General features: G+C 39.8%; 1 protein-coding gene across 4 annotated transcripts in view; it reads left to right on the top strand.

The window, feature by feature from the left end:
• The first annotated feature begins 8,749 nt into the window (after positions 1–8,749).
• The window catches only part of ADGRL4 (adhesion G protein-coupled receptor L4), a 98,625-nt gene continuing 80,430 nt past the window's right edge, over positions 8,750–26,944 (top strand). For 3 of the 4 annotated variants that reach the window (XM_067538596.1, XM_067538597.1, XM_067538599.1), the window contains exons 1-2: positions 8,750–8,818; positions 12,181–12,330. In XM_067538596.1, coding sequence (XP_067394697.1) covers positions 8,797–8,818; positions 12,181–12,330 — 172 coding nt within the window. In that variant the 5' untranslated portion in view covers positions 8,750–8,796. Of the gene's footprint in view, positions 8,819–8,943; positions 9,050–12,180; positions 12,331–26,944 lie in introns of those variants that run through there. The other variant, XM_067538598.1, reaches the window with a different exon arrangement.

Here is a 26,944-nt window from a genome sequence, read left to right on the forward strand (position 1 = left end):
CTTCCAGTTTTTATTGCCTCCTTACTCTTGTTAATCCCAGTTCTTCACTGATTTACCCCACTCACTTCAAAGTGATTTTAAGGATGCAAAGCAATACAGGCCAGCCCTAAGATTTCTATTGGAGTTTTACAGGAGTTGAAAGAGAGTTCGCTCCAATTTGTGTTTCCCTCACTTGATACAGAAGGATCTTTGAGATAGATAGTAAATTAGTGAGTAAAGAGGAGCAAGTGAATGTAATTTACTGGCCAATCTAAAAACATTCAATAAAAAGCCTTACAAGAGTTTTTAAAGAGAATTTGTGATAATCTAGTCAGACCTCTGTCACTGTGATCATAAAATAGTTAGGAGATAGAGAAATTAGGAATAAATCAGGCTGGGCACCTATGAATCAGGGAGTCACAACCAGTTCCCTGTAGTCCTCACTTCATCACTCCAGCCAAGCTCTGCTGAGGCGAGTGGTGAATCAAGCCCTTAGTGTGATGAACTGTAAACATTGACAATTTATGCTGTGTTAACTGTCCACCTAAGTCCCATGGCAAGGCATGCAGGCTCAGTGTGGCAAGTGGGTGATAAATGCCTGGGAAAAGAGGAGGCAGCATGGTCTAGCGGATAGGCCACTGGACTAGGAGTTAGGAGTCTGCATTCTATTCCCTGTTCTGACACTGCCCTTATATATTCAGTCTCAGGCAATTCACTTCACTTCTCTGTTTTCCCTCCCACCCTTTGTCTGTCATGTCCATTTAGACTGACAAGTTTGTGTAATGAAGCCTTAATCTTGGGGCACCTGGAGTGGAGTTCCTGGCTCCATTATGACTTATTTGCACTTATTTGGTAGCACACAACAGCTGTAATCCCACTTATCTAGTTGGTGTCAGATTCCTCCTGTATATGGGGATCTCTGGGTGGCACATAAGCTTCTGGAAGTGGTTCCTCAGTGCCCCCACAGTGTATGGGCATTGTGTGGGAGGGGAAACGAGATGGGGTATAGCTGGAACACTCCTACCTATACAGCATGACTTTTATATGTGTACATACAATTAGAATTTTGCTTCAGATGACTATTTGTGAGCTTAACTTGAATTTGTGGCATGTATTTGCGCTAGTAAATCATGAACACTCAGGTGGTTTGTAAGAAGTGAAGAAGGAATGGTCACAAACACTGTCAAATGAAATTTGCTTTTGACTTCAAATGAATATTCATGAATAATTTCCTCTACTATTTGCTCACCACTCATATTTAATGATCTGGGAGATGGGATGAGGAACAAAGAGCTAAAATGTGCTGACAATGCAAAATGATTTCAGTTAATATAAACCAAGAAGCAAAGGCAGGAATTGGAGAAAAAGCTAATAAAACATAGGTGACTGAGTAACAAGATAGCAGATGAAATTCAGTGCAGACAAGAGCAAGATAATGAACACTGGAAAAAATCATTTGAACTACTTGCACATATTGATGGGACCTGAATTAGCTGTAACCTCTCTGGAACAAATCTAGGAGTTAGGATGGGTGTAGTGCACAGTATCAGTCAGAAAGCAAACAGGATGAAGTCCTGCATAGGTCCCACATAAGGCCTGTTGAAGAAGGACTTAGTTGGTGCATAGGCCTCTGCACAGGGATGAAGTTTAGCACAGGGAGGAAATGGGGAAAAATATCACTGACACTGGTCAGACTCTACCCGACTTACACCTTGTAGTAAATGATATAGCTGCATTCTCATTTTGATGATTGCTTTCAAAATTTGGGCAAGTCAACTAAAAAAAGTATGTAGCCAGAATAGAGAAGGTCCAGGGAAGAGCAACTTAAGGGATGCTGGAGAGATTTAAAAGTATTCATAGGTAGTTTGGAAATCAGAAGAGTAATAAGGGCATATGTGATAATATATAGTATTACCAAAGCCAACCAGATGCTCCTATTTACTATCTCTTATCATAAAAGATTATTCAGGCCATAACACAATCCAGTAGCTGGGACAGAGAAGATACTTTTAACCCATAAGTTACAGTAACACATAATTGCCTTTTCACCTAGCTCTGATTGTCTGTTTGACATTTCCTACGTTCCAGTGCTGGAAACTATGGCAACACAGCAACAAATGAAATCTAAAATCACAATGACTATTTTTAGCACATCTAAATGGAACTAAAAACAGATCTTGTCTATTAAGCTTTAGACCAGGACATTTTTACAGCAGAGTTATAAATCTCCTGAAAAATGGGGTTTATTCTGGAAATCATGGCAGACTTTAAGCTGTTATAGAGCATGGTTAATTATCCCACTGTTTGAAAGGTCAGAGTTGAACAATAATAGGGCCACAGATAAATAGTAGTTTCAGTTATTGCTTTAAACAACCAAAGAACAGATGAGGTAGAAGATGCTTTAAAACGAGATATCAAAGAAAAATAATAGTTTTTCAGGGAAGCCTTTTATATGGGTCAGTAGCAATAAAGCAGGGAGGAACCAAACAGCTACGTGTTCTGAGCCCTGTGGAAGAGCTTATTACTAATAAATCACCACACTGGTTCTATATGTTGATAATCATTTTATATGGGAAAAAAATATTTACAACCCACCTCCCCCCCACACACACACAAACCTTTCAGGGCACTTCCCACATAATAATAAAAGCAGAATAATAATTAATAAAGGGATAGATTCTGCCACATTTATGCTGAATACTACTTTACTCCTCCTGTAGTTTCAGGGCTTGTCTTCACTGTAATGTTAGTTGGAGATATAACTCAAGTGTTGTCCCCTAGCCCAACTCTTGTAAACACACACAAGTCTCTAGCTTGAGTTAGGTGGTGCTTTAAACTCAAGCTCACTGGCCCTCAGGGGACGTGGGTCAAAGTTCAAGTGCTGCTGAAGTTTGAATTGGCAGTACAGAGCAGACTCAGTTACTTTGTGCAGCCCATTCAATCAACCTGTGCAACTCGAGTGTTGTTTTGCAGTGTGACTGCTGTCAATCATGCTAGGCCAATTTGAGAGGAGTTAAGCTGAGTGGAGATAACTTAAGCTGATATTCCAGTGAAGACGAGCCCTCAGGGTTCCAAATATCAGATGTTAAAGCACTGTATCACATAGGGACAAATGCTGTATTTTTCTCCAGGTACTACAAGCTTTCTGCTCCATAGGAGTGCCCATATTTGGGGGGCGGTTGCAAAGGAAGAGCACCTAGCCTCTATTCAACAATCAGCTCCTGACATTGCATGGTAACATGTAAGAGAGATGCTAGGAATAGGGGCAGGCCAATAAAGGGACGGAGGTGGAGCTGGACTATTCACCCCTGCACAGATCTTCCAGTTCTCTTCCTTATGAAGTGGTTGCTAGGGCCATGGAGTAACCTCCATGGAGTGACTCCACTTGTAATTTATTAACTAGGGCCAAAATTCCTCCCAACTTCCTCTATAGACATTCCCAAAGAACAGCTGTGTCCTGAAGCACTGAAAGAACATTCATACAGAAACAGATTGCCTAGATGAGCAGATAGAGAATTTGTACAGAACTACCTGTTCCTGCCTGCACACATCAGAGAATATAGCACAATGGCCATAGGTTATCTTAAGAAATCGATCACCCTATAACCGTACCATTTTAACTTAACTTTTTGTTTTGCTTTGACACTTAACATTATTAATGGTTCATTCTGTCATAGACCTCAGAGATGGAAAAGAACTATTTGGGCCTCTAATCCATCTCTTTCTGAGTGCAGGATTGTGTCCTACAGTCTATAAGAAAGGGTATTGATTTGCATGTCATTGTGTGACAGAATAGGTCTAAATCCTGAGATCCTTGATCAATATTTATACATTCCTCAGACCAGTTGGAATTTAACTGAGTAAAGACTTCAAGATATGCTCTCTAGTTTAACCTTGTTTTAGAGCCCAGGTTCTAAATAAAGAAATGATAGTAAAAAGCCGACATGGAATAAATGTGTGGGAAATTGGGCTGGGATGTTGTGAGGTAATGGTCTAGATGGGCTAAGACAGAGATTCTCACCTTTTTTTCCATACTGTGACCACATATCACAATAGAAGAAATTTTCAGGACTCCTCTTCCATTGTTTAGCGATTTTCCTTTCAACTAGCCACCAAGACAGAGGAGGCGATCGTGACCTCCCGGGAACTGTTCATGACCCCTAGATTGGAAACTTCTGGGTACTGTAATAAATGAGCCTTTCACCTCTAATTCTCAAAATGAGCTCACATCAGCAGTGACTAAGAATCGTTACCCTCTGAAGTCAGTTCAGTGTTCTGTGTGAAATGAATTTGTGGTCTCAGTCCTGAACCTTCTGGAGAGATGTCTGCATAACAAAACCCACCATCACTGAACCTAATGTCCCAATAGAAGGTAAATGGTCATGGGAACTAAATTACTTTATCCCTAGAGGATTTGCCTGTGAGGATCCTTGTATTATTGCTACCCATCCTGCACCTGGTCTGTGAATGAAAACAGAGGACTGCAGTTGCAGGGCTATTAATCTGGTTTTCACAAGCATTAAATTCATGTATAAAGCCTCATATTGTAATATTGTTAAAGCAAGAATGAATAGAGACATACTGGTTTCCTACATTCAAATTTGCAATCTCCTTTAGCTTAACTCAGCCATGTAGATTTGGGTAGTATGTGTATGTGCTCATTGCTAGAGGTTGACTAAAAGTACATCATCCCCAGGGGTATATTCAGTCCTATTTGTCCCAATGGAATATGATGTTTGCACATAAAATGAAAAGGATTCATAAGGCACTAAGAAAGGGAGGTCAGGGGCAGTAGTTATAAAGGAGAAGCTGCAAAGACTGCTTCTGTGATAGACCTGTATGTTTTGGGGGGTGGGGGGTGGGGGGAATTGAATATTTTTCTTGAAAATAACTTCTGGAAACCCAGGAAACTCTTTATTTTGATATGACACCAGCTAAATTTTCAGTTGTGTCCAGATTTGTGTTGCCTGGGAAAAAATAGCATAATTTTCTCTTTTTAGTGACTAGATAAATTAAACATTTCCTAAGTAGCAGAGAGACTACCTGAATTCCAGTAGTATAGATAGGCTTTGGTTTAGAACAATTGAATTAGTATGATATTTACAATACAAGAATCAGAAGAAAGAAGGCTTTTCCCAAAGCATTGCTTCCTCAGTCTCTTGTGTTTGAATCTCTTTTCTTTTTGGCAGAAATCTTGATGGTTTGAGCAAGTTGTCAGAGAAATAAAAACAGAGGGAAAATGAAAAGGAACAACCAGGATAACTCTTAACTGTTGATATCAAATATTCACCAACCCTTTTTTAACTTTTCCAGTAATGAAAACAGATTTTGTTTGTGTGCATATGTGTGTGAGTCTGTGTGTGTCTTGTGGTGGGTGGATGCTGAGATCTTTGCAGATAGATAGACGGATGGATGAAAGATTCTGACAGTGCTAGAGTTGTTTGTGTTGGATCAGAGCTGTGTATGAAATTGTGAGAGAGATGGGGATGTGTAAGAGTATATTGAATTGAGCGCATGAAGCCAGGGTTGCAAGGACTTTAGTTGGAGTTGGTAGGACCTCTGAGCTTCTAACACACACATGGATGCTTTTAACCCAAGGTGATAGCCCTTGCCTCAGAAGGTACAATACTATAATGTATTCTGTGGGGCATGGGACACCCTTTGAAAAATGTCAAGCTTCCAATTTGAATGTCTGAGGGGCACAATCAGAGGGGTGAGTCTGTCTAAATTGTCATATGATCTCCAAAATCACAGCTAGATTTTCTGTGCTCATTCACCTGTTAGCATCCTAGGTCTGTTGCAAGGTTCTTTTAGAAGGATATGGGACACCCTAAACTTTTTCATTCACTTGATTTCTAATTTTTTTCTGGTTTTGTAGGTGGTCTTTGGAACGAAACAATTGCTCTATTTTTTATCTATTATGCAAGATGACTAAGACAAAGCCCTAGGAAGTGAGAACGACCCTCATTCATCATCAATGGGCATTACCTTTATAACCTTGCCTGCATAATCGGCATCTCAGTTACCTTTCAAAAATTCTGTGGGTAAATACATTTCTTCATGATGCAAATCCTGGAACATATCCAATCATTATCTAATATCTAACATTATCCACCATCTAAGAGCAGACTGGTGTCTTCCAACCAAACACGCAGCTATTTATTGAAAACTTTACAGTTTGACACAGGATATTTTAATCACTGTGATTAGAGTTATAAAAAATCAGATTTTTTACATTTAGGGACTCTCATCTGCACATATATATATGCTCATGCCTAACTAAGGCCCTGATCCTGCATACACAAATGGGACTATTCCCCATGTATAAAGTTAAGCATGTGCATAAGTCTTTGTAGGATTGGGGCCTTATTCTTTAACATATTCAATGAAAACCTGCTAATCAGGTACATGCAAATATACATCTCTGGTGAAAAGACAATCAAGCTATTTGCCTACAGCTAATTTTAGTGGGACAGAGAGTTAATTGTTAAGTCTGTGCTTTACTAGAGGCTCCTTTATTTACAGGTATCATGAGCTTGTGAAGATAAGTTTGTTAACATTTGCAAGTAGAGAGCATCCATGCCTCATCCACATGGGCAATCCAGGCTGAGTAAGGGGAAGCATGTAGCTGCACTGTCTCAGAAGCAAGGCAAGAATCAGAGTGACACAGAGCCTTATGTAGATTATAAATACTAAAGGCTATATTTTCTTTACCATGTTGTCATGATCATTTATTTTTATGTTTCCTTGTTTGTAGGGAAGTGGGAGAGATTTTTCAGCATTGACGCTCCATGCCACCTTCTCACATGTCATTTATTTGAATGTCATTTTCAAATTCACATGGATGTGTGAATATGTATGCACATGCCCCTATCCTTGTCTATCTATAGATATGGGCATGTATGTATCAATTTTATATTTTTATTACCTCTCACTAATTTTTTTCTCAACAGATTTTGAAAACTTTGACAGGGAAGATTTTGAAAGTGTCTACATTTTCATGTGTTTCACCTACTTTTCTCTTCTTATGTGACAATCTACTCCTTATCCCATATGCTGGTTAGACACTATCAGTAAATCCGTCTGGTTTAAGCTCCAAAATGTCTCTGAAATCTTCCCTTTCCTTTTCATTCTCACCACAGAAATCCTTCCATCAACCTCTCCATTCTTGATTATTACAATGTTATTCTCCTCAGAATCCAGTTGACACATCATGCAGTTTTTCCTGTACTCTGTTGCAAAAATAAGCCACCTATCCCAGTATTAAGATCACATTCAGACATTCCTAAATCCCTGGCTTCCTGTTGCCTACTCAATCTGATCTGAGCTCCTCATATCATTTTCAGTTCCCTCACAACTTACACCTTCTGCTCTGCTTATGTCATCTATCTCCCTTATGCCCTCCTTGCACATCTAATGGCATCCATCTAATGCTATTCATCAGATAGCCCCCTTTTACCATTCCAACCTATGCTCCTTCTTTGATGTTACTCTCTATGCCTGGGTCCAAGGTTGCTCAGCAATACTGTAGGAGATGGAATTATGACAGTATCCTAGCCTGTCTGGTACATTTCCTGTGAAGGCCTGTGTTTTCGGCTACAGGCCAGAGACAAGAGAACATCGTGAATTTGCAATGAGAAGAAAGGATGTGTCTTGTATAATGGTCTTCCTAGTCTGAATAATCCATTCTGCCTTGCCTGTTTAGGCCTTGATTCAGCAAAGGATTTAAGTGCATGTCTAATTTTAAGCACATGCCTAAATCTTGTTGAGTCACATGCTTTCCTGATTACGGATTGGATTACCACAATCATTAGCAGTAAACATGTGCCTAAGTGCTTTGCTGAATCAACCTTATTGAATGCGCCTTAGTGCATAACTTGCTGCTTCAGTCACATAAATCCTTAGAAATGCTGGCTCCTCCTGCTCCTGACATTCTCAGCCATGTATTTGTCTTCCTGCCTCCTTCCTCCTTGTCTCCCTGTCTTTGTTTTCCTCACAAAGCAGAGTTCAGTGGATTTCCTGTACCTCTTCTCAGGATGTTACTCTTAAAGTGACAGAGCCTGGCAGCGAGCAGGACCTCCCTCAAGAATGAGGAAAACCGTAGGGACAAGAGCAATCACAGGCTGTCTGGGTCTTCTCTCAGAGATAGGTGTGAGGGCTCTGACAGGGAATAGCTAGGGAAGGTATGCAGCAGCTTCTGAGCTGTTTATCAACCCCTTGCACTCCTTAGACTGTTCCTCCCATCCTCTGTGACCTGTCCACCATTCCCCTGTTCCAGTCTGCACCTCCATCCCTCCCTCGATATGCTCTGAAACTGCTACCCTCCCAGTCCCTGGTCTGCTCCCCACTATCCAAACTGCTCCACTAATCTTCACTCTCCACCCCCCTGCCACTGGCCTGCCCCCTTCCCATCTGTTCCTCCACTGCCTCACACCAATAATCTGCTTCTCCATCCCTCCACTGCCCCCTGAGTCCCTCAAACTATTTCTCTAACCTACTCACCCCCTGATCTGCTCCAATATCCCCTCCATACCATACCCCTGCCTGCTTATTCCCCTGTGCTCCTTATTTTCCTCAGAAGATCTGTTCCTCTCCTTCTCCACCCTTCCTACCCAGCTCCTGAGTCACTAAGGAGGTTTTCTGGGGGGGAAATGAGACTCATGGCAAAGGGCAGGGTAAGGGCAGCAGCTTCACTGGAGCTTCATGTTCCTAATGGACATGCGCAGACACTTCGCACATGCTCATACAGTCTAAGGCAGGGCAGGTTCTTCTGTTACACGGGGGCTCAACACCAAGCACTGCATAGCAGCACCGCCAATGAAACTGCTCCCGCTCCTAGGTAGGTGATTTTCCTTCCCAAATAAGTGAGGGGCAGGTGGAAGAAGGGAGGTGGGGTTGGAAAGATGAAGCTGGGGCACAGCTCTGCAGGGGCTAGGCAGAGGACTGAGTCATCGGCAAGTGAGGGGAAAACTCCTGGGTAACAAGAATTAGAAGTTTTCCAGATGTCCGGTTAGTGCTGCTGCTGCATTTGACTGTGCCATCTCATCAGGGTAACCCCAACATCTCAGAGGTATTAACTCTCTGAATTCCATGAGTGCTTGCATTTATTTCATTCTGTGATCTGCTCTGTAAAACCATAGCTATTGATTTGTCTCAGATAGGGATGTTCTTGGACTTCACTTCTCTAGAGCACTGGAGTTGCATTACAATCCCCTAGGTTTTTGCTTCTGATATCTGAAAGATTCTCTGTACAGTAAAAATAATTGAACGAGAAGATGAAAACTTGGTAGGAATTGAATTGATTTGATTTGTATATAGTTTTTAAACTATTATGTAATTTTTAATGTTTTGAGTTTTTCATGAAATTTTTATTTGTTCAGGAAAGCAACTTTTCAATGAACTTTTCTGGGGCAGTGAAAGCTGTAATTGTAACAGTACGCTGGCAAGTATCCAGCATGATATTTTGGTAAAGAGAAGTAAAATTGCAGGGGAAAGGAGTACCAAGAAGGGTTTCTATGTTTTGTAACTTTCCTTATGTCTTTCTAACAGTTTATAAAGTACAAAGTCAGAAATGTTTTTTCCCCTTCAGAGTTAGCCTGGTTTTCTTAACATGTTAGTAGTGTGTATAACTTTTTGTGAACTGTTTGTTTCCTCAAAGTCAGCAGTTCCTCTGCTTTTCTTTGTGTTGAAAACTATACACACATATATAAAGGGAAAGCAGGTTCTTAACTGAGGAATCATTTAGTGGGAAAAAATAAAAGGTAGCACTTTTGGAACATAGACATGATATTTAAAAAGACTTCCTATGAAATAATTTGGAGGGGGTTTTTTTAATGATAATTCTACAAATGCTGTTCCCTGTGAATTTAATTTTCTCTCAGATTGTAACTACGTTCTGTGTTAACTAAATATGGGTAAAAGTGGATTAAAAAATTGATCTGAGGAATTCCCATTGATATTTTTCACCTGATTATTGTTGGGTAGTTTGGATTACACTCCAAGCATAATTTTGGATACAAAGACAAGTATCTACCTCTTCAGTGGGAAAGGGTGGAAAACTTTGAAAATCTTTAAAAGGTCACGATTTTATACTTGTTGAGCATGAGCTCCAATCCTCCAAAGGCTTACATCTGTACTGAATTGAGTATGTTTCCACAGGACTAGAGCTTCAATCCTTTGTACCACTTCAGTGATACCATTCTCTTTAATGTTTACATAAAAACGTAAGAATGGCCAGACTGGGTTAGACCAATGCTCCATCTAGTTCCGTGTTCCTGTCTTCCAACAGTGGCTGGTGCAAAGTGTTTGAGAGGGAAAGCACAGAACAGCACAATTTATCAAGTGATACATCCCCTGTAGTCCAGTTCCAGCTTCTGGTAGTCAGAAGTTTAGGGACACACAGCATGGGATTGTATGCCTGACTATCTTGGCTAATAGCCATTGATGGACCTATCCACCATAAACTTATTTAATTCTTTTTTGAACCCAATTCTTCTTTCGGCCTTCACAACATCCTCTGGCAATGAGTTCCGCAGGTTGACTGTGCATTGTAAGAAGTACTTCTTTATGTTTGTTTTAAACCTGCTGACTATTAATTTCATTGGGTGACCCCTTGTTCTTGTGTTACGTGAAGAGGTAAATAACATTTCCTTATTCACTTTCTTCCTGCCACTCATGATTTTATAGACTTCTATCATATCCCTCTAAAATCGTCTCTTTTCTATGTGTGGTAAAGTCAGGCCAGATGGCCACAAAAGGGTATTCTAGGGCCAGGGTGTGAGCCCAAGAATGCCAAAAGCCCTTTTTCCTGCAGGCAGAGGAGAGATTGCTGCAGGGCAATTAGAGGCACCTGGACTCAATGAAGAGCTACTCCAGGTGTACTTAAACCTTGCCTTCCCTAAAGGAATGGGGGTGGGGGAAGCAGAAGCGGAAACGGAAAGAAGATTTGTGGTAGCTGGAGTAGAAACGTCCCCTGGGCTAGGAGATGGTGCTCCTCTACAGCCAGAGGAACAGAGAAGGGGAGAACCCTTGGCCCCAGCCAGCAGGAGGGAGCCACAGCAAGGTACCTCCCTGGGGAGATGGGGTAGCTGGTGACTCCCTGGCCCACTACAAGGGGCAAAAGCATGAGGCTCACTAGGGGGAGGCCAGCTGTCTGCCATATATGCTGAACAATCCCAGTCTTTTTAATTTCTCTTCTTATGGGAGCTATTCCATATCCTAATCTTTTTTTTTTTCTCTTCTTTGTACCTTTTCCATTTCTAATATATCTTTTTTGGGATGGGGCAATCCGAACTGCACATAGTATTCCAGGTGTGAGTGTACTATGGATTTATATAGTGACATTATGATATTTTCTGTCTTATTATCTATCCTTTCCTAATGGTTCCTAACCTTGCTAGCTTTTTGACTGCTGCTGCACATTGAACAGATGTTTTCAGAGAGCTATCCACAATGACTCCAAGACCACTTTCTTGAGTGGTATCAGCTAATTTAGACCCCATTATTTTGTATGTAGAGTTGGGATTATGTTTTCCAATGTGCATTACTTTGCATTTATCAATATTAAATGTCATCTGCCATTTTGTTGCCCAGTAACCCAGTTTTGTGAGATCCCTTTGTAACTCTTCACAGTCAACTTTAAATTTAAAGATCTTGAGTAGTTTTGTATCATTTTCAAACTTGGCCACCTCACTGGTCAGCCCTTTTTCCAGATCATTTATGAATTTGTTGAACAGCACTGGTCTCGGTGTAGATCCTTTGGGAATCCTGAAATTTACTTCTCTTCACTGTGAAAGCTGACCCATTATTCCTACCCTTTGTTTCCTATCTTTTAACCAGTTACTGATCTATGAGAGGATCTTCCCTCTTATCCCATGAGTGCCTACTTACCTAAAGAGCCTTTGGTATGGGACATTGTCAAAGGCTTTCTGAAAGTTCAGGTACACTATATCTACTGGATTACCCTTGTCCACGCATTTGGGTATAGAATTCTCTCTAAGAAGTCTAATAGATTGGTGATGGCATGAAAAAGACATGATTTCCCTTTACAAAAGTTGTGTTGACTCTTCCCCAACATATTGTGTTCATACGTGTCTGATTGCTGGAATGCCCCCAGTTGGCTGGGTATGTCCTGCCTATATATGATTTTAGAATTCAGTATGCATTTTTCAAACAAACAAACATGGTTTACATTTGTTTCAGTGTTTGTGTCCACTCTGCTGGACTATGGCTACACTTCTCCGAACTGCAACATGACGTGCCATAAAGATGCGGAGTGTGAAGTTAAGGGTGGAGTGCAAGGCTGCTATTGCTTCCCAGGATTCACAGGAAACGGCATACATTTCTGTCACGGTAAACATATTTTACCTATATACATTGCTATAGAGCTTGAAAAATATATTCGGTACCTATTAGCCTGAGGACTAAATTTATAACCAGAATAATACCTGAAGTCCTACCCCTGGCAATTTAAAGGACAAAAACAGTTCTGTATTGTTTAGTGGGCACTGTATTTAATTGCAACTTGTCAATCAACTGTCTATCTAATATTTTAATGTAATTTATCATACTATATTTCTCTTATTTTATGAGACCCATTTTCTCTGTCAGACTTCACTCCACTTTGTCTGTCTTTCCTATAATATTTTTAAATTAATTTATTAATTTAGTTAATATTCTTTCCTATAATATTTTTTCCCAAGTTATTTTCAGCCATCTTTTCCTTTGGTCCTCCTCTCCCTCTGGAAAGATTACAAGGGTAGAAGTACACAATGTATGGAAAGAATACTTATATATATCACCTACATTGATTCTCTGCCTTTTTCCACTGCTGCCTGCCTCAGTGCTATCAACTCTCATGATATCTGATGTTTTTCCTAAAGCTTCAGATCCTGTGATTATGTGAAAATCTCAACTTTCATCTATAACTTTCTATGGAGAAAAGCTTGAAAAAGTGAACCCTAAAGACTAATAAAACAGAAGACAAATAAAAAGAGCCCAAAATGTATTATTTTTAAGCCAAACTCATGAATTTTAAACCAATGTCATGACTTTGAAGGGTCTGACTCAATATTTTTTAAGTTTGGGGTAGGCAATATTGCCTCCTTCACACCGATTCACTCAGACATAAGGCTTGTTAACTTTTCTAGACACCTAATATAACTGAAGAACTAAAGCTATAGACTGATGCACAGGATTGGGGGGTGGGTTCACATGCCAGAGCGAAATGCCCAGATGAGAAACCAACATTCCCCCTTTCACTCCAGCTGCTAGGAAATGGAACTATGCTGGGATTCCTAACAGGAATCTGTCTCTGGACACTCCTTGGGGACTCCATCCTTCACAGTAGCCTCCAGCAATAGGCAATCTGATCACCTCCAGCAATCTGATCACTTTGAAGATCCCCTCACCTCTGGCCATATCCCTTTTGCTGCTGAAGGAGTATTCTCCTCTCTGTGCCCCTCTCCCATCCCAGTCCCTTCTCTCAGCCTTCTGGCTGCTGCAATATATGTGGACAGAGTGGGAGGTCCTGCTATTCCATCCCTCTCTCTGCTTTCAGGCTGATGCACGTGGGGGTCTCCATACTCTTCCCCTCCCCAGCCTTCATTTTTTATTTGCCCTTTGCAGTGAATAGCTGCAGTAGCTGCCCCTGCTGCTAGTCATAGCTACGCCTAGCTGCAGCACCGTGAAATTGATCTGATTTTTGTCAGTTTTCACTGCTGCCCACAATGTCTTTAATAGCAGTCATGAAAATTAACCAGACTCTGGTCACTGCTTCCCCTAGTGCACCTTGGCAAAGGTCTGAGCAGAAACAAAGGCACTGGAGCTAGCGGTGAGCAGAATAAAGAAAACATCACTGCACTTGGGAGCCGTCGATTCAGGTTTAGAAAGTTTCTTTCTAACCCTAAAGGCTAGAAACTCACTTTCTTTTTATGAAAGCATAGAACTTGAAGGTGCTTGCTGGGAAAAGCTGCCTTTTCTGCATGTGTCTAGGGGAATGTTTAGGTGTAAATATAACTGATCAATTAACGAAAAATTTTAGTGACAGAAAACCTGAATCCCAGTCCAGTGTTCTATCCACTAGAGCAGTGAGTCTAATGGATTGCAATGTTCACTGCAGCATGTTAGCAGAATCAAGACCTATATTTGTGAATAATTATTCAATGAAAAATCCAAGAATTTCAATGAATATTATTTGCAACTCACATTTCCTTATGCCCCATTATCGTGTCTCCATTTTATATACACTTTAATTTTTTTTTTTTTTTTTTTGGGTGAGGTGCAATTATGAGTCAGGAATTACATTTAAGCAAAGATCACTATCCATCCTCCCCAAGGTCTGAGGTATTTCAAATGTTTATATTTTGTTTGGGTTTTAAAAAAAAAAAAAATCCTCCCTCCAAAGACATAGAAACACTTATTGGTTACCATTTACACCAGCTGCAGTTTAAGACAGAAGTATCAATCATTGTCAAAGCCTCAGGATTGATCAGCTCTATAGAGTTATGCTAAGTGCCAGGAAGCTGAATCCTTCAACCAAATTCCTATAAGCGTTTAAGCAAGGCAACTTCTAGGCAGATTTATGGTGCTTTACAGTGAAACCTAGATTGTTAGGGTCTGTCTACACAGCAAAGAAAAACCCACGGCTGGCCCATGGCAGCTAACTCGGGATAGCAGAGCCCATGCTGCGGGGCTGTTTCATTGCTGGAGCCCTAGCACTCAAACCCTCCCACCCTTCATGTTCCTACAGCCCAGGCTCCAGCCTGAGCCTGGAAGACTGCAGAGCAATTAAACAATCCCACAGCCCAAGCCCTGCAAACCCAAATCAGCTGGTATGGCCAACCATGGGTTTTTCTTTGCAGTGAAAACATACCCTTAGAGGCCTCAGCTGGGTGAGCAGTCCAACAATTTCTATTGCAAAGTACCTCTAAAACCACCAGAGACATTCACCCTCTAGCTTAATAGGGTAGCTCATATGTGGGCTGTGTTATGGAGAACATTGTTAATACTGTATGTATTCTTCTAATAGCATAAACAAGTTCACTCTATTTTAATTGGATAGACTCTAAAAAGGATTAAAAATATAGCCAGGCTACACCCCATCATAATTAGGTTAAGGCTATTTAAAAAAAAAAAAGTAGAGCAATACTGCAGATGTTTAATGATGTGTTTGATCTTCTTGTTCTGTATAGGGCATGGAGCACAGGTTTTCTACTATTCTAGAGAAAGCTACACATTTCTCTTCAATTCATAATTTTAGGCTTTTCTGATGATAATTCAGTCACCTTCAAAGCAGGCCATCAATCGTGTTAATATACGCTTTTTTTTCTAAATAGTTCATATAATGCCATTATATAAGAATTTTAGCCCTTTTTTTATTTAGAAAGGTTGTAACAGTCATAATTGCTGTCATTAACATGAATAATGTTGCACAGCGTAGGCCTATCTTCTCCTCTGTATTGCATCTTTATATTGAAACAGCTACTGTGGTTCGTTTGGTTATCTTTGGGGAAAAAAAAAAGTTCAAGCTCCATTTTTGTCTTCATGATTTTCTCTCTGTTAAAATGCTTTTAACATCAAGACACACCCATTGTCCGTTTAATTCCAAGTAAGTTTATATAAAACTGTCTCTATTTAAAGAGACACTCTCAATTATTTCTAAGTGGTCTTAATTTGTCTCTTTACTCTCAGTTGCTTGTTAACACCTTTTAAGTACTTGTAAATATTATTTTCCTGCCAACTCTGTCTTTTCAATGTGATACACTTAGACATTTCCCTCTGAGGTTATTGTGGCACACAAAGCAATATAGTCCTGTTACACTTATTTCCTAGCACTATCATTGATCAATCATGAATCACGGATGTCAGCATACTTTAGGGAATGGGGTTTGTTAGTTAACTTGTCCTGTTTTTGCCAGCTGGCTAAGTGACTGCAGAGCACACAAGATTATTGGACTCACTGTGTCTAGATTAGAAACACATATATATGAATTTAATTTCCTGGTGTCAAAGCCATGGATTTTAAAATAATTATCCATTTAGAACCATGTGGACTTTTTCCCCCATCAGATTTCAAGTGTTTTCAATTAGGTCATGTTTTGGATCTTCAGAAAGCTAGGTTTCATCCAATCCTGAAAATTTACTCCCATACATAATCCCATTGTCTTCAGTGGGAATATGTACAGGAGCGAGCATAGCTATGGGAATGACTGTTTGCAGGATCTGGCATCTTCTGTGTGTTAGATTTTATCATTGTGTAAATTATAATCTTATCTACCTATAATCCTCCAGAAAGCTACGAATGAGTCACTTTTTTCAACTTTACATTCCAAAATAACCTCATATTTCTTGGAAAAGATCTATGTCTTTCTCTATATATATAATATGATTAAAGGTAAGATTATGATATGGAGGTCAGGGAAGTCATGGATTCCATGACTTTCAGAGACCTGTATGAAATTATCCTCTTCAGCTTCAGCCCCATGCCCTGAGGCAGTGGACCCAAAATGTGAGTTGTTGGGGGCTGTGGAGGCCCCGGAGCTCTCATCTGCCATGGACAGCGGGGGCCCCCGCAGCCCACAGGCTTTAAAAAAGTTTGCACCCCAAATTATGAACATGCTTACATCTTATGAAGAATCCACAGTTCATGATCATCATGTCACAAATGACATGTGTGATCTTGCATTGTGGGCAGAGAGCTGCTCTGAAAGTTGCCAACACCTGTGGACACCAAATGCCCGTTTTCATTTTATAAAAATGTGCTTGCGGACAACAGATGTCGCATAAAAAATAACAATCTGTCTATGTATAAGTTGTTATACCAAAATTGCAACAGTTTGCAAAAGGGACTTTACTAAAAACAATCAGTTGTTTTTGTTCTATAGGTTTTTCATTATTTTTGTCTGAAAAATGGTTGCACAATATGCATATATAAATTCAAAATAGTTTACTTTGTCAAGGAAGTGAAAACTATTGCATTAACATTGTTTCATGTAAATGTTACACTGTAATACTTTATTGTTAAATTATTACACATTTTTGTTGCCATGACCATACCATTTTGTTCATTTTTACCATGACTGTTCTGTGAATTTTACCTAATGTTACCATGACAAAATCTTATCCATAAATATGACACAGAGAAAATGACCTTAGAGAATGTAACAGTTTTCCTTCAATGGCTCAGTTTGGGGGCATGTGTAGTAGTAGTAGTAGTATATATTGAATATAATGCATGTGGCGTTAGCTGTGTATTTCCTAACATCTGTAACTGAACTTGCACAGATAGCATTAAGGTAAAAATATAACCAAATAGGTCTGATTTATCAGAGAATTAACTTCCTTTCATGCAAGATTTCTGTGGACTTTGTATAAATAAATAGACCTTCTCTTCCACTTTCATAAATCCTGCCCTTTATATAAAAAGGGTGACCTTTTTTTTTTTTTTTTTTTTTTTTGTATGCAAAACGTCTTTACAAGTTAAAGAGAACAGAACTGGCCATGTAAATTACATGTTGCTTGTAATCCTGACTTCCTCCATTCCAAAAAACCTTCAGACCCTTGGAGAAAAGCAGGGTGCGGAAGTGAAGCTTAATGGAAGTCAATCTTTTATTTTTAAAACAGAGAGAAAAATGGGCTGCCACAATTCAAGCTTTCTCAAGCAGCTCTGTCACCTCAACACTGGCTGCCTCTTGCATGCTGACTGCCAATTTGCTGCTTTGTTGGCACACTGCAGAAAATTAAAGTAAACAGTGTGATCACCGTGTTTACTTTAACTTTCTAAAATATGGCAAGAAAATGAAGGAGTGCTGTTTGTTCCAAACAGGCAGGCAGGAAAAAGAGGAACACAGTATCCCCCCAGATTTCCTTGTAAATGTCCACTGAAAATTAGCCTTCTAAAGATGAATCAATCTTATTTGTAAAGTAGATGCATTTTTTTTTCAGACATCGCAAGAAGGGAATGATGCCAGCAAGACAACTTTAAACTTTAGTAGGACACAAGGCTCTGAACAGCTATCGTGTCTCTCTTTCCAATATATAATAGAGTAATAGTTGTCTGTTTTCAAGAAGCACAATCTGTGTAAAGTAATATTTTATACTAAAATATAGAAGTCCTGTTAGATTGCTGGTAATTTACCTAAATTCAGGTAAATCAAATTGAAAGCCTACTGGAAATCCAAATATAGACGTATTATTAATGTCTTGTTTTATTGAGAGGCTTTAGCCAACTCTGAAGATGATCTCTCCTGTGAGACACCAGGTTATCACCTTAATGTGATGTTGTCATTCCATCATCAGCTTTCATGGCAGTCACTGAATTTGTTTTGATTCATCAGTGTCCCTATGGTCATTCTATGGTATACTTTAGGTGTATGGTTTCCAGAGAGATTTTTCATTATAAAGTAACATGACCCTATAAAGCCACTATCTCTAGTCATTTTATTCCAGAAAGAGATGGTCTTTAGCAACAAACAGTCTAATCTAAATGCTGATCCAGCAAAGGATAATTTTTGCTTTTGGCAGCAGGTACACATCATTAGATGTCACAAAGCTCTTAATTCTACGTTTACCAAATAGCCTGAAACCACTAACATAAAGGATCCAGTCCACCCACTTGTAAGTCCATTTCACTGGTATCATATCCACAAACCATAAAGGCCAAATTACAGATGCTTTAGCATAGTGCAGAAGAATTGGGGGAAGATATGCTTTAGTCAGACACGTTATTGGGCTCAATACAGGAGTGAAATTCTTTTGCTCATATTAGGCAAATCAGCTAGGTCATCTCATGGTCCCTTCTGGCCTTGAAGTCTACGAATCTACTAAGCCCTGTTGCTCCATCATTTCTCAAATGCACCTGCTCAGGGTACAGCCATAATGTGATTGATTATGTCCTAGCAGTGCAAAGGTAGGAGGCACCATCACTGACATCCATGCACGCAACTCAAAGCATTCTACACTCCCAGGGTACTGGCCAGAGGCTGTGGGTCTGTGAAGAAGGAAACTGTTGTACAGATGGGATAGGCACTGTCACTGAGTATACTCATCCTGGGTCCCCAGCAGCATTGTATGTACTCCAATGTAAGCCCATGGGCCTGCTGATGCCCTATGTAGACCATTATTTGGGTACTAGACCTCCTCACCATCATCACAGCTGCTCAGGCTTTCTTAGCTATAAATAAGAAGAAAGTGAAATAAGGTCCCAAGTCTGCAAACTGTTCCTCACATGAGTAACTTGCTAAAGTCAACGGGCAAGGACTGCTCACTTGAGTAGCAGTTTGCAGTATCAAGTCCTCAGTGTATTTCTCAAGAAGATCTGAAGCCATGAAAAGCTTAGTACTGACACATTGTACTCAAATCCTAGCTTCTATTGAAAGTAATTTAATTTTTTTTTCTTTGCATTAACATTGGCTGACTTTGACATTCATATTATTATATAGGGTCCTCCTGGGAGACTGATAATGATTCAGGGAGAAGGGGCTAGCTGAGTTGAGTTTGTGCATAGCCTTGTGAACAAGGTCTGGCTTTGGTATACAGCAAAAGGATATGGGTTCAAGTTTTCTTTTTGCTTCTAAAATGCTGTATTTTATATCATAAACTTTGTAAGGGACCTTCTGGAATTCGCTGATGTAGAAAAGTCAACCTCTCTTGCAAATCAGAAGGCTGGAAGGGCTGATCTGAAGCATAGCTCCGCAAAATGGAGTTGTGAAGGAGTCCCAAAGGGTAATGAGCATTTTAACTCCTGTGTCCAGTTCCCTCCTCAATGTGGGCTAACATTAGTTTCATTAACAAACTTGGAGCAATGCTCAGAGCATTCTCAAAGCATGCCTGTACAGCTGGACCCTCCTGAAAAAGTACAGGCATAGGCATGGTGCTGATTAGGTAGCCACAACTTCTTCTGGAAAGTTTCTGAACATGAACAGACACGGAGCCTTCTTTTTGCTCAGGAACAAGCCCTGAATTATCAGCTCCTCTCTAAAGAGAATGTGTTTCCTGATGAGCAATATAAAATCTGAAGAAGAAAATCCAGGATACAAAAGAATTATTTGTTGAAATGTTTTGTGTCTTGGTTCTACCACAGACTGTCTCTGATCTTGGGCATGTTATCTAGCATCACTGTTTCTGTTTCCCAGCTGTGACATGGGAATAATCCTCCTCCTCTTCCTGAGATGCTGTGTGAGGCTTTGTTCATTAATCATTGTAACCCAAGATATTTTGATGGAGAATGCTATATTTACCTATCTAAAAGGCCAACACTTTAAAAGACAAATTGTCTAGTTGTGTCTTATTTAAAGTGATGCTGTCAAAGCTTAGATGTCCACTATATGACCCTCTGCATAATACTTGATTTTAAAATGTCTTTATTTATTTATTTGCATTTCTGCCTGCATCCAAAAAAAAAAAAAAATTCCACACAGAATTTATCAGCTCTCCCAAACAGCCAATCCAATCTTAACATCCTAAGTGACCAACTGGAGACATCAGAAGAAAACCCAGAATACGCTGTGTTCATTGTAGATATGGATGTGCATGTGGCCAGCCCTGTTCTTGTGAACCAACAGGATGTGGTAACCAAGGATTCACATTAGTTTTAATCTCGTGCTATCTCACAAGAACAGAGCTGGCAGGGAAGCAAAGGGACATTGGAATGTGCATATCCTCATGTGGGATCATGACAAAGATGCCGGCCTAGATCTTAACATTTATTCAGTGTATGTCATCCAGCTCATTGGAATTTTTTTTTTTTAAATAAGATTATGGTTAATTCTTTGGGGATAAACCACATGTCAGAAAGGATCCAGATGGTAGATTAGCTGAAAAAGAACCAAGTGCACATATCTGTCTTCCTACAAAAAGGCAGTGTGGTACAGTGGATAGGGCATGGAGTCAGTCACTAGATATTGTGATATTCTGCTGAGGACACCCAGAGATGTGAGCCACTGTGTTACCCCGCTGCCTCAGCAAGAGTGGACTTTGCTGGAGATTACTCTGTGTCAGCTCTGTGCCACACCGGCCCATTTGCTTTACCAGCACACTCTGTGAGTCTCTGCCAGTCAAACCTTGCCTTGCAGGCAACAATCAGAGAATGCCAAGTCCCCAGAGAAGTCTCTCTGCAATGTCCAGTCCCTCTGACTGGACACTCACAGAAATTAGTAAATTCACTGCCTCCGGAGAGACAGAGCACACAGCATTCTGTTCGTTTAGCTGAGAACGCACACTGTAATTCAATCTAATAGCACTGAGATTGTTCGTAGTAAAACTAAGAATAAGTTTATTAACAAAGAACAGAAATGTAAATGATATGAAGCAAGAGAAAAAGAGACAGTTATGGTTACAAACAAAACAAAACATGCTTTCTAGTGATTCAAACTTAATTTTAGCATGTTGTAATTATTGCCTAAGCAGTCTTCTTACTTATATCAATTTACCAGCATCTGTAGCCCTCCTGGCCAGTGGGATCCAACTTTCACAGGCTCAGAGGATGCTATTCCCATGTTCTCTAAGGGATTGATTCCTCAAATATCTTTTTGCTCCCCTGATATTACCCAAAGTCCATAGCTCTTGAGTCAGAGACAATCATGGCTTCCGGAGGTGCAGATTCTGTCCCTCAGCATGATCGTTAAACTGTTTTCTCCCGGCTTATTAGCTTGATGGCTTTGTTTACCTTATACGTAAAAGTACTTTAATTGTCCTCTGCCTGTAAACAGGCCAGTCAGAAATGGGAATCCATATTCCTTTGTCTAGGGCAGGCTTAATGTATGCACTGCCTCTCAACCACATTTAAAAAATGTATTTCCAGCACACACATACAATTCCTTGTATACAATCTATACATACATCACTCAGTGATTTTCAGGAGCAGGGTGTCACCAGTTTATGTATGATAGCTCACGAGGCACCTTTTTGATGCATATTATGACAACAGTGTGCTGGGGACAGTGACTGTGTCAGGCTGTGTCAATAATATGAGCTACAGTATGTTGGGCCCTCTGCCAGTTGGCAGTAAGGGGCTCCCAGGGTCACAATTACTTATCCACTTTTGAAAAGCACTTTGAGATCTATGGATGAAAAGCCCTATACAAGCACTAAGTAATATTTATTATTACATGCATAATTATTGGGGACCAAGCAGTTGTAGTTGTCATTATTTCATCATCACATAAAACAACAGTAGACAGATGGATGTGAATAAATTGAAAAGAATCTGGCATGCTGTTTCTTAGCTGGGGAGCCTATTTAAAATCAGAAATAAGTCCTATGAATCAGGCTACTGTGGAGAAATGGTGAGATTTTACATGTACTACAAGTTACGTATATCTCAGATGACTGAAAAGATCCTTTTTAGTTTTTTGTTGTTGTTGTTGTTTTTGTTTTTTTGTTTTCTTGTTTTTTTGGAGGGGGTTGTTTTGTTGATATTTATTTAATTTGAAATCATACTTTGAGCATGAGTAAAGTTCAGTAAGTGATTTTTCTGAATGGTCCAGGAAGAAACAAGACTTCCTTTTTTCACATCTTTAATCACATCCCTGCACTATTTTAAATTGCTCCTGATAGTCTCTGAATATAGCTTAAAAAATGTGAGTAGTGGATGTGATATAAAAGAGTTAGTTTCCCCTTCTCAGAAATGTTCCTAAACCTTCAAGTTGATCATCCAAATATGGATGGGTACTTGTTTGTTTAATTCAAAATGTGTTTTAACATTCGCCAAGTGTTGCTAACTTCCTTTCTCAAAGAAAATCCTTTTCATCCTGTTTTGTGGTTCTAAAATCAATCAACATATTACATGTTTAGAGGATGTGGGAAAATTCACTTAAGAAGCTGTAAATGTATTATCTCAAAGTCTGCTCTACTCTGTGTCTAACAGAGATATGATTTTACATCCTGTATCTTTAGCATCAAAAATAAGTGGTCCCAAGACCCAGAAATAAAAAATATGTATATCTAGCTTATTTGTCTGAAATAAAGTGAATAAATGTATTTCCAGAATGTGCATGGTGTGTATATGTATTCATGTGTGAATATGTAGTCATATGTGTATATTTGTGTGTGTGTGTGTACGTGTACAAGTAGGTATGAAATTGAATTTGCATGAAATAATATTCCCTAGGAAAATATTTGGAACAAAAATATGAAGTTATCTTTCTAACAAGAAAACATAAAGAAATATAAAATTGCTATTGTTTTACTTGTTATGTTGTAGCATAACTTAAGATTTAACACTTTCTTAAAGGATAAAATGTGTACTGGGATTTATTGGAAAGGAATTGCTTGCACAATTTCCATTACCTTGTGAAGTTTAGATCCAGGACCTAGTCTTAAACAGTAATAAAATTTGCCAACTGTTCGTCACTGCAGCTGTATTTGTGGCTAAGCAGAGAGCTGAGAAAAAATGGGTTAGATAAAGTAGTATAGGTATTCCAAAGAATTATACATGCGAGAGAGGATGATATCATTTTTGTGCCGGTACCTTGCTGTTTTCCATAAAGTATGTAAATTATTTCTTTGAGTGTGGCTGGCCTGGTCTGCTCAATTTATTGTGTCCCCATTGCATAAATTATCTAGTTTAATATTAGAGGAGTTTGTCTTAGTTTTTCCCCGCTATGAACTAGGCAGAGGTGGTGGTGGTGTGCATACAATCTCATTTGAAATGTGTAATTTATCCATGATGATATGCCGGCACACAATTTTTCTGTGTATGACTGTGAAAAATTGCCAACTGAGCTGCTGGCAGACAGAACATCTAACCCTGTACAAATCTAGTATGGAAAAAAGACTTTAAGAAGGAAATTGACACTTTGGACCTCTATTTGCCATAGAAAGAGATAATGATATTCCCCAAGAAGATTAGAATCTAACCAAACATTGTATTCTAAATACAAACATAAAGCCATGTGCCATTTGTGAAAATGCTATTGAGTGGATAAGGGAACCCAAGGACTAGTTTTTGCACTGCATATTTTTTTAGGTACACAGATTTAATTTGAAGATTATGCTTTGAAAATAAAATTTATAGTATGTGTGTTTTTGGCTGATAAGAAATTGATTTTGTGACCTTGGTATACACTAATTGAAATATCTGGCACTGTGTTTTGTGGAGGTTAAAGGAAGCCATATATGCTTGGGACCATATTATTTTTTCATCTTGAACTCTGCAGTTAATCACAACTGTAATCGCTGGGAGGAAGGAAGCTGCTGTTTTGATGTAGTCCACGGAAGCTGAATAATCTCTGTTCATTGTCCAATGGGTAGGGTCTTATGTGATTACTTTGGGATTTAGAGTTAGGGTTAAGAGATTCATGATCATTTTAAAAAATGGAGGTTTGTGGGTGAATAAACACGGAGGGTCAGGTCCACAGCTATAGCTGTGCTGGACACAGAGCGAGTCAGGCTGCATGTGCAAAGGAATTTTAAGGCTCAGTTGAGCACTGTTCGATCCTGCTGCCTTTGTGTACAGAACTGGATGACTTTTGGCTGATGCTCCTCTACCTTATACTCTCTGCTAGTGGCTCCCCCCAAACACTAGAGAACTGTAGAGAAAGGGCGTCCTGACCACACCCATTCTTCTATACCATGCCAGCAGCAGGGAGGAGGACGGGCATTGGCATAAGAACTTCTATGTCAGTGGATTGCCTTGTGAGGAGACAGTCTAGGCAGACCAGCTTTAGGGACAAAACGCATGGGGGGCAATTGTATGGTATTTAGCAGCAACCCTTCATGGGAGAACCCTGCCCAGAGTATTTTGGTGGTGGCTTTCAAATTTTGTGTTTGTTTGATGTTTGGACTGAACCTTTGGTCAGTTTAGGTTCACGCGAGTGTGACAGTCTGAAGTTGTTGAGAAACTAATGTTAGTTACACAGTTGTTGTAGCCATGTTAGTCACAGGATATCAGAGGGGGAAGGTGAGTGTGGTAATATCTTCTATTGGCCCAACTTCTGATGGTGAGAGAGACAAGCTTTCAAGCTTACACAGAGCTCTTCATAAGCTCAAGAGCATGTCTATTTCACCAACAGAAGTTGCTCCGATAAAAGCTATTACCTTACACACCTTGTCTCTGTAAACCAGTGTGGCAGGCAGGCTCATTATTTTAGTTACAAATTAATGTAATCCATTTGTTACCTTGACTCAAGGATCTCGTTTCATTTTCCATTTTGAAGAAACTGGCTGAAAATCCCTCACAATAAATGGTTATTTGTTCAGAAATAGCCAAATCCAATCTTTGTTTATGTTAGAAGTGCTCAATATAGAAAAATAGCTCATGCGGATATGCATTGGCTTTTATGCTTTATTCATACTGAAAACTATTCACATAGACAGTTATCTAGATAAGTTACATTGAGGGACAGTATGAGTATAGATGGTGACTAGCATGTTTTATATATTTAATATTTGTTGCAAAGCGTGTCTGGCTCTCTAGTCTAAGGATTTGCGGCTAGTTTGTAGTATTTTGAACGCATGGTGGATTATGTTTCTCATCCCTAAGAAGCTGCTCTGCAAAGGCCCAGGAATGGATCACTGGCCAGATTGCAAGAGGCCAAATAAAGGATGAATTCTGAATATTCATTTCTGTCCCATGTGAACAGAGGAACACCACCCCACTGCCCCACTCCACTCTTTTACACCACAGCATAAAGGTGGCAGAAACCCACCGCATTTCCTCATATAAGGATACCATAGCATAGGGAAGAGTCCCCAAACAGTTGCAGAGCTAGGATAGCTCGCTTCTGTGCCATTCTCCCCACAACCCTCCTTTCTGTGGAGAGGTCACATTACAACAGAATCTTCCCTTCTCTTAAATAAATCATCCTGGAGAGGAATATTGGAGGTAGTTCAGAGCCTGTGGAGGGGCTACTTATCTGTACTTATGTGGATCCACTGCCCCAAAATTAACACATAGCACGTGTAGAGAGAAAATGAGTGGCAGATGAGGCTGCTCAATAACTAACAGGATCAGGTCCCCTTGTGTTCAGCCAAAAACCACAGTAAAGTATTTTATTATTTGTATCCATGATGCAAATGGATGGTGCAAGCATCTGTCTTGAAATTGTGACCAACTGTGTGATACAAAAATGTCCATTTCACTGTCCTATTGTGTAAGGGATATGCACTGTGTATGGAGAGAATTTTATCTCCATAACAACTACAGAGAAAATAGGAAAGGCAAATAGCTTCAAATGAATATTGACTTAAAAGCAGATTTGGGGAAAGTTTCTGTAATTTAACACAGCTTCTCATGTAGGCTAATCAGAATAGAAATGAACTTGGATTGCAGATATAATTGGTGCAGAGCCCTGGCTCAGCTCCTTTTCATCTACCACAGTGTAATAAGTGGGTGTCATAGAAATCTTGGTTTAATAATAGTAAATATGAAGCTTTTATTATACCTATTTTCATGATTAGAGATCCTGGAACTTTTTAGTAAAGCCGTCTTTAGGAATGAGTTCATAGTCTGCTTTTAAACATGTATCACGTGGCATTGTTGTTTTCACAGGAAGGGCTAAAAGCTCAAACGTATGATGGTTTAGGTGTGTCAGGATACAATGGTGGGCTACAAAAGTGCTAAGTTCAGTTTGTATTACTATACACACAATGTCTAAGAGTGAGAGGAATGTGGAAGGTGATACTGAGGTAACACAGCTGTGAGCTGCAAAGAAAACATTCATTAGTTGAACTTTTTGTACATCCTCTTAGTTCGCATACACTGCCAGATGCTGCTTGCTGTGGGGGATGCCCCATCAGGCAGCTGGGCTGGATTCTCTGCCACACACACAGGGCTCTTCAGTGTTGTCCCTAGCCGGCCTTCCGTCCACATACAAAAACTCTAGCTCGAGTGTGGTGGTGCTTTACACCCAAGCTAGCTGGCTTGTCAATGGGTACAGAATGAAGCTCAAGAACTATTGACAGCTATTAACAGGGCCACTCTGCAGTGTGGACCCAGGCTATGTCTTGTCCATACAGGATTTTAGGG

Source organism: Emydura macquarii, unplaced genomic scaffold (genome assembly GCF_026122565.2).
Source record: "Emydura macquarii macquarii isolate MOO-44397 ecotype Brisbane River unplaced genomic scaffold, CSIRO-AGI_Emac_v2 contig_480, whole genome shotgun sequence".
In the NCBI taxonomy this organism is placed as follows: Eukaryota; Metazoa; Chordata; order Testudines; family Chelidae; genus Emydura; species Emydura macquarii.